We start from the raw sequence: 9,161 nt of genomic DNA on the forward strand, positions 1-9,161 counted from the left end.
ATAGATTATAAAACCATTTATACACAAACATATAAATAATCAGCAGAGACACACATATATCAAAAACAATTTTAAATAGTCAACAAAAAGTAGCATCCAGGATCTGTTTAAAGCCTCATCATATTCTGCCGAATGCCTGAAAGAAGAATAAAGTCTTTACCTGACGCTAAAAAGATAACAACATTGACACCAGGCAGGCCTCATCGGGGAGATCACACCGTAATTGCGGGGGTAAGGGCACCAACTCTTGATATTAGTTGCCCAGAATTCATTGTGGATCTGCTTGTGTCTTTGCCTACTCTTTAATACAATTCTAATTAGTTTATACCTTCAAATTCTTAATTATGTATCATTTAGCATTTTCAATGGTGCTTTACTTGGCATTTTATAAACAAACATCTTATATTGCTTTGAGGGAGTTGGGTTATCAATTTCTTAGTAGTATTCCCAGCAATTCCAACGAAGCTAAAATCAGACATTTCCTAGTGCTATGTTACAGGAGGCAGTCCCAGATATTCAAGGCACAATTCATTTAGTGCCTAGAAACAAACCAGCAGCCAGTGTAGTATTTTGCAGGCTGGAAAGATATGATCCCATTAGCCAGTTCGTTAGTAACTTAGAAGCTGTATTTTGGACTAAATGAAATTTCCAAGAAGTCTTCAAAAAGAGCTCAATGTAAAACACATTGCACAGTTAAATCAGGAGTTTACTTGAACATAGTTAACTGTGGGAAGGTTCTCTCTTTCCATAGAGATACAAGTAGGATTAAGAGGTATAAAGTACATTTTCTTATGATTTGCGAGTTACTGCAACATGTAGGTTCCTAGAAAGCAATCACGATGTGGCCGTAAGAAAATACTGGGAGTTTAGTATATCAATGAAGCAAGTTACCTCCTTTCTGATGACAGACAGACATTTTTACACTCCTCAGAATGCAAGGATGACCATTCCCTTCCCATGGGTGGAGAGAATCTTTCACAATGTCTGCATGTCTGAAAGAATATGCAGGTCTCTTCAATATTTACTTTCCTTAGTAGTCAATACCTATGTTTCTTCTCCCCTCAGTTCTCATTTTATTCCATGTATTGGGGAATACAGTGAAAGAAATTCCTACTGCTTCACCCCTTCTCCAAAATCAATGCAAATGTCAAATTACATCATGCCCTTTCCCCTGTACATACTATAGACTCAAGGAAAGAGTGTAGTTTTCACACTGGGCTTTTTCAAAAAGAGCATGACTCTCTCTTGCTGCTTCTACAAATCCCGGGCATGGCATCCTCTATTTGCATAAACTGGGAGGCAGTGAAGTCAGTCTATCACTCTGCATCTGTAGAAGCAGCAAGAGAGACTCTTACAGTTTCTGAAAAAGCCTAGTGTGAAGACTGCACCCCTCCCTTGAGTCCCATAACATATGCAGGTAGCAGGCAAGGGATAGACCATGGTGTCCTGTGACATTTGCACTGGAGAAGGGGTGAAGCAGCAGGAATTCCTTTCAATGCATCCCTCAATTAATGGAGCGTAGTGAGAACTGAGGGGAGAGTGACACATGCCTCAACACATGCCAGAGGTCCTGGAGGGTGGTGGTTCTAGTCTCTGATGACCACTAGAGTGAAAGATTCCATCCTCTTCAAGTTCCCTGGAATTCACAGAGAGTCCAGCAGACTATATATAGTGGCATGAACACTTTCCAGGAGAGGAGAGGTTCCCATCATTGGGGACTGGATCTGTAGAGTCCTGAGTATTTGTTCCCCTATTTATGGAGCATTAACTTTCAAGTATGAGCATTGAGGATAAAGGGGAAAGCAGTAAATAACAGTTTTGTACTGCTACACTAATAGGCTGATTTATATGTACACTTTGGGACAACCCAGTAAATCCGCCAAAGTAGCCAGTTTCGGTGAATATTTTTAAATTAACTAATGGATGTGTTTGTTTACCAATCTATATATCCATGCACAACATTTAAGGTACACAGAATAACCCCACCGCCAAAACTAGTCTAAATTTACAAAAACTGGTCTGTGATGACCAAGGCAGGGAAGAGACAATATTCACAAGGCTGACAACATATTTTCCCAGAACATTTAAAGCTTCCCTTCATTATTCCCAAGCTCTATCTTGTGCCATTCCTGCAAGGCAAAATCATAGCAGAATTGTGCATCTCCCCAATCCCAAAATTCCAAGTAACGGATGTCCAGCAAAGCCAAATACTATTGGGAACAGCAGTATAAGAATCAAATGGCAATTTTAAGATAATACCCTGTGTTGGTGCATTTCTTTGCCACTATTAGCTTGAACAGAGTAAACAAATATGCATGCATTTCACCCTGCTTAAGACCCTGTTGTAAATTTCAACAGGATGAACTTTACTTCCTGGTTAGTATAAAGGCAGGCTTCACAAATGTGTCATCAGAAAAGCCCCTAATTTTTTTGCCATCTGGTTATATGTGAAGTTATATATCAGAAATGTGAATGTCTCAGAACTGAAGTGTATGTAACACTCTCAAGCTTCCCTCATACTAGACTGCTGCTATGTTCTAATTATTCATTCTTACCATTCAAAATGGCCTCATTAATGCTACTGTGATTACCACAAGTTTACAAACTAAGAGTCCTGTTAGATCAAACCAAAGGTCCATTAGTTTAGAAACCTGTTTCCCACAGTGGCCAACCAGATGCCTATGGAAATCCCATAAGTAGGGCATGAGGGAGTAACCCTCTCCTATTCTAATTCACCAGCAACTGGTGTTCAGAGACATCCTGCCTCTGATCTCGGAGGTAATATGTAGTTATCATGACTAATAGCCATTGATAGTTTTCAGTTCATGAATGGAATGGAATTTGTCAAGAACTCCCTTGAAGTTCTCTGCACCCTCCAAAGTCCACTTGCGATGGTTGAGATGCTACAGGGGGAAGAGAGGAAGGTTCCCTTCCATGACCATCCATGAATCAATGTAATCCGTTCCGAAAGCTGTCTATGTTGGTGGTCATCATATCTTGAAGAAGTGAATCTTACAGTTTAACTGTAAGAGCCAGTGTGGTGTAGTAGTAAAGAGTGTTGGACCGGGATTTGGGAGATGCAGGTTCTCGTCCCCACTCAGCCATGGAAGCTCACTGGTTGACTTTGGGCCAGTCACAGACTTTCAGCCTAACTTATCTCACAGGGTTGTTGTGAGGATAAAATGGAGAGGAGGAGGATTATGTACACTACCTTGGGTTCATTAAAGAGAGGAAAAAGCGGAATATAAACACAATAAATAAATTTATAAATAAGAATTGAAGAGGCAGGCCTGACTAAACACAAAACAAAGGTACATATTAAATAAGGATGCTGAGGGGTTGAGTTTTAAAGGGTCTCCTGATCTTTAATCTGTTTTATGCTCTTGTGAATATACAGTGGCTTTGGTTCTCTTAGCTAACTTGCCTATATATTGTTTGGATTCGACATATAGCAGCATTAAATAGTTTATGTGAATAATTCTTGACACAGAATACACAAAAATCATTCAAGAACTACTTAAAACATGTGGGTTTTTTCCTTGCTAAAAATTCATCTTTAATATTAATCAAGATTCCAATTCTTCACACAACTTCAGCATAAAATAGGTACTCTGATATAGGGGATGCCATTGTAATTCAGGCCAATCCATGTATCATTTCACTGAAAAATGAAGCTGTTATTAGTGGTAGAGGTTACCGTCTCAGAAATCACTTTAAATATACTATAATATTAACACTTAAATTTGTTTGTCGTATTGTGTATTTTCTTGACATTTTAAAGACAGTTTTGCAATTCATACTTCAATGGAAGAATATACTGGATCCTAATTTGTGGTTAGACTCCCCCACCACATATAGACAGTACCAGTGGCATCAGGAGAATAGTGCTTTCAAATAACCACTCAAACTCAATGACCCATTTCGCACATCACAGCAACTATCGGCAATTGTTGGGTCAATTCTGGGTTGTTTACACCATAAACAACCCAGAGTTTCCAGGTTCGTATATCACAATAAAATTAGCTTACATACTCTGTTAGTCCCTGCAATTCCTGAGAGGTATGCAAACTGGCCCACTCCCTTCTTTATGTGGTGGGAGCATATGAACCTTTTCCCAATCTCAAGACACACTGAGATCTGAAAGTAGCTACAGCAGCAGTATCTGAACGGTCCTTTGGATGAAGATGTCCTAACTATAAACCCCTTCCCAGTTCTGCTATCTGATAACAAACTATTATTGTAGCGATAAAAAACATAAGGATTCTACCCCATTTTGACCACATATAAAGAAATGACAGTAAATAATCCTTTGCAAATGATTCTGGTAACACACACAGTCATTTCAGGCTCAGTTCTGGAAAGTTCTTATGCTTTTGTACTCAGAGTCTGTTCACGACAGGAAAGTGCTCAACTCAAACCATAAAGTTTCAGGGAAGCCCCTCAGATGAAGATCACTTCAGAGAATATACCCCCAGATGATTCTCACTCATATTGTAGCAGTCTGAACTACTTCAGCGAACTCTTTGCTATACTATAACCTCAGTTTCCCCAAGATCAGTTCACAGCAGGCTGTTATTATCTGAGCTATGGCAGTGATAGGGAGAGAAAGACTCAGCCATGTATAGCGTTTAGTATGAAATATTAGAATATGAAACTGCCACACTTCAGAACCTTAATCTCCATGTTTAGGTTCGTCATGTTATTGAACCAGGTCAAGTTCTATGAGTGAAAATTGGATTATTAATGGACAGCAGGTGAAGCCCAGAATTGGCTGGCTTCAGTGTGTACACTCACACTACACAACACACTAAGAAACCACCAATTCCACTAGTTGCCATTTCCATTTCCCAGACTGGAAGCAACAGCTGTAATATTGAAGAATGAAAGGATCCTGAAGAATGAAAAGAACAATTTTAAAAGCTAAACACAACCGTCTGAAACTGTAACAGGATAAAAAGGTTCATTGAAGCTCTGTATGTGCAGTGTGAAAATAAAAGTTGCTGGAGGAGAGCAAAGCTGACACAAAAAACATGAACATCAAGAGTTAGCACATTTAAATGAATCCTATCAAAGCAAGCCATTAGATAAAACAATCTTGGCTTTTTTTCAGCTGCGCTGCTTTCCTAACTTATAAAGCTAAGCCTTACCTAGCTAGCTGTCAGCTGTACCTAAAATGCCTCTTACGTATGTCATTAAAACATCTCAGGCAAGTCAGATGACCTGGGACAGTAGGCCAACCATATCTAACCTGCTGAACATTTATTCTGTTATTCCTTACCCTACGGGGCTTTATCAAGTCATGAATGTGTGATTTAAGCACATTAAACAAGCAAGCCATTTTACTTTAGCAAAGATTCTGTGCCCATTCAGTAGCTGCTTTGCATAAACAAAAAATTACCTTAAAATGGATGGGTGAATCTAGATTAATGCAGCATTAAGTACTTCAGAAGGCAATTATTGACTCCGTATCATCCAGGGAAGAATGCAACATTTATAATCAGATTTGTAAACCACTTTCAACATTAACATTAACTGAAATGAAAATAATTAGAAAAAGTAATGATGAAATTTGACTTGGTTCATTTTTCTAATGTTTAGGATTAGTATTCAAACAGAATATAACATGGTCTTCAGTCACCAGTAACACCAGTCTTGAAAGATATAAAATTACCACTCCTGCTGAGATATATTCCCCCAATCATCCAGAAGTTGCTTAAATAAACAACCTCAAAGCTATCAGATAGATAAAAAGATGGGGCAGGAGACAGGAACTGATATTTCAACAGAAAATGCAGCATCTATAATTAAATCAATTATACCCCAAAGAGCAACTACCTCCTCTATTAATTAGAGCAGTCCTGGGCAACTTGCAGCCCCCTCCAGATGTGTTGGCTCATACCTCCCATCAACCCTAGCCAACATAGCCAATGGTAAGGAAGATGGAAGTTTCAGGTCAAAACGTCTGGAGAGCCACAAGTTGTCCACCCTTGAGTAAGAGCAAGGGCCACATCATACATGATCTTTTCCAACACAGACATTTGGGGTGGAGAAAAAAAAGGATAACTTGGGGGGAGGGGGGGAAATAAGGGTGATGTAAAGAGATTTTCTGCTACAGGTACACTAACTGATCTGTGTCGATATACTCCCAGTAGAAGACAATGACACAGACCATTATACATTACACATGCTTAATCTGTGCAGAATCGTAAAATAAATATGACCAGCACACACTAATTAAGTGATAGGGAAAGAATATTTTAGAAAAATCATTTAAACAATTTAAAAGTTATGTTATGATGGCATCACTACTTTTTCAACACTAAGCAAAACTTGAACTATGATAAAAAAATCTTACTCAACATGTTAATATTGATTTTCTACATGATTAAATGGATTCTACAAGACAGAGTTTGGCCCAGTGATTTTTATACTATACGTTGTACTTCAGAACTACATTTTTATCCTAAAAACATTGTTATACTTAAGAAAACAATGAAAAGGGCTAGCTATTTTGCATCCATAAACTTACAAGTTTCCCTCATTCCAGCTACTGTCTCCTGGAATTGCATTATTTCTATCTTGCAACTTGCATTTTTGTTTGAAATCTAGCTGCCACTGATTGGTATTTACATAATAATAAGATTGTTTTACAGTGACAAAATATGAAACAGGTGCAAGTTAAACTAGTAACATAAATCACCAAGATTTATGTTTATCAACTTATTTTTATGTCAGTATATAGTTTTCACTGGAATAAAATACAATTCAAAATTAAGTAATAATATATGTATTACAGCACATTCAGAATTCTGGCAGATTTTTAAAAAAATATCTCCTGTTGCCCAGACTACAGAAAATAGAACTAAGAACCATTGATCATCCAATGGTTGTTGTGCCAATGTAAACTCTTCTTATACACATAACCTTTTGTTTGGAAACACAACTGGGTTTTCAGGAGCTGCATAAACCCACTTGTGTTAGTAAATTCTACAAGACATGCTTGTTAGTTACAGGGCTGATACACACAATTAGGTATTTGCTACCCCCTCACTGAGAAGAGAAAGGGGCAGAGTGTGAATTATCCCCCCCCCCCCCAGTTAAGCTGTCTTTTGAGGACTGTTGGGGGGGATGGAAGAAGCTTCAGCTAAAGCAGCCATGTTTGATAAAATACGACTATGGGGCTAATAACTAACAGAATTAAGAGAGGACGTGGGAGTCTAAGCTAAATTATTCTGGGTCTGACTGCTAGTCATGGAAAAAGGAGGTGGGAGTATCTGTATTAACAGGCCAGAGTCATCCCAACAACTAGGTGGAGGAGAGAAAAGTTCTCAATGACAATACAATCAGAGTTACGTGGGGAGCAATGCCCAGGGACCCAGTTGCCCTAGAAGAAAAGAAAGACACTAATGGGTGTGTGGGTAATATCAACAGGTTCACAGGTCAGACCATACTTTCGGTATTTATTTTTAATCCATCCAAAAATCCCTGGGGCAGCAACACTTCTCAGGGCTGACTCTAAATCCCCAGGAGGGAGAGGGAAAGGGAATGATGAGAAAAGTCCCATTCTTGTAAGGTGGAAGAGTAATTTTCAGGCCAACTACAAATCTTGCAAAACAAGGGCGGCAGCCTAACTTGGGGCGCTGTTGCGGGGTGGGGGGAGGTAGGCGAGTGAGGGAACCTGGAACAAAGATAAGCCCCCCCCCCCGTATAACGGCGAAAGGGTTGTGTTCACCCCAGAAATTTGGGCGGGGCAAGAAGTGGGAGGTAGGAAGTTCTACATTCCTATTCCAAGGTTTTATAAGAGGAGGGAGAAGGTTTTGGGCCCTTGTCAGCTGGGGGGGGGGGGGAGCAGCAGAGGGGGAATTGCCAAGAGAGTTGTGAAAAAAACTGCGGGGAGGCTTTTAAACCAAATGAAAACCTGAAGGGGCGGGAACACTCCCGTACTCCGTGTGCACTCGGGGTAAGGGGGGGCGGTACAATATGTCACCCCCGAGACCATCAATGGCAGGCAGGAGAGGAAGACGCGGCACCCCCACCGACCTGTCCTCGGAGTCCATGCGGCTGAGAGGCTCCCCGTCGGAGGAGATTTCGAGGCTGCCCCTGCGGCCGCCCGACGACGCGCTGCAGGTGCTGCTGCTGCCGCCGCCGGGGCCTCGTCCTCCACCACCGCCTCCGCCGCCGCTCCCGGTGCTGTAGCCCTCGTCGCCGCCGTCGCCCGCGGCCCCGTTGCTGCTGCTGGAGACGCTGCTGCTGCTGCTGCTGGAGCTGCTTCCCCCGCCGCCGTCCCCGGCTGCCGCGGCTGCTCCTGCCGTTCCTCCCAGGCCTCCTGCTGCCGCTCCTCCTCCTCCGCCGCCGCCGCTCCCAGGCCCGTCCCCGACGCCAGCAGGGCCGCGCTGAGCGCCGGGGCCGCCCTTGGCTTCCTCCTTGGCGTCGGCCTCGCTGCCGCCGGGGCTGAGCGAGCGCGTCTCGTCGCTGCAGCAGCCGCTGGAGGAGCCGGCGCTGCTGCCGGCCTCGGCCTCCTCGTCGTCCTCTTCCTCCTCCTCCTCCTCGTCCTCCTCTTCGTCCTCGTCGTCGTCTTCTTCCTCGTCGTCGCCGTCGCCGGCCTGGCTGGCGCTCTCCGGGCTGGGCTCCGACATGCTCTCCGCCCCTTCGCCGCTCAGAGGCGGCTCGGCCTCCATCCCCACCGCCAAGGACGACGCCGACGAGGAGGCGGCTTCGCTTTCGGCCTCCTCAGCGGCCGCGCCTGAGGGGAAGGCAGGCGGCGGCCGCAGCAGCGGAGGCGGCTCCGCCATGTCGCTCAGCTCGGCCGCCATGGCGCCTCGGAGTCGCAGCGTCGCCCCCTCGCCCGCGCCTCCGCTCGGCCGCCCTCGCAGACTCACGCAGCGGCGCCACTGACTGACTCACTCGCTCGCTCGCTCGCTGCCCTGATCCAGCCAGGCGCGGAGAGGCGAGGGGGGAGGAGCTTCCGCTGCGGTTGAGGGCGGCAGGCGGGGGGGGGGGCGACGACGCCGGGAGGGAGGGAGCGAGCGAGAGCGCGCCCGCTACGGAAGCCGCCTGGGGGACAAAAATTAGGTCGGGCCGCACGTACCGGGGGAGGGGGGTGGAGAGGAGGAGGACTGGAAGTCGTGCATGCGCGGGAGTCAGTAGTCAGGCTGAGGTAA

General features: G+C 43.9%; 1 protein-coding gene across 1 annotated transcript in view; it reads right to left on the bottom strand.

Moving 5' to 3' along the window:
• The window catches only part of AEBP2 (AE binding protein 2), a 42,132-nt gene extending 33,285 nt beyond the window's left edge, over positions 1-8,847 (bottom strand). The window contains exons 1-2 of the mRNA XM_063134803.1: positions 8,354-8,847; positions 8,041-8,290 (exon numbers count right to left, since the gene is read on the bottom strand). Of these exons, the coding sequence (XP_062990873.1) occupies positions 8,041-8,290; positions 8,354-8,813 (710 nt within the window). The 5' untranslated portion in view covers positions 8,814-8,847. The remainder of the gene's footprint in view (positions 1-8,040; positions 8,291-8,353) is intronic.
• Between the last annotated feature and the right edge of the window lie 314 nt (positions 8,848-9,161).

The sequence above is a fragment of the Elgaria multicarinata genome, chromosome 9 (assembly GCF_023053635.1).
Source record: "Elgaria multicarinata webbii isolate HBS135686 ecotype San Diego chromosome 9, rElgMul1.1.pri, whole genome shotgun sequence".
Classification (NCBI taxonomy): Eukaryota; Metazoa; Chordata; class Lepidosauria; order Squamata; family Anguidae; genus Elgaria; species Elgaria multicarinata.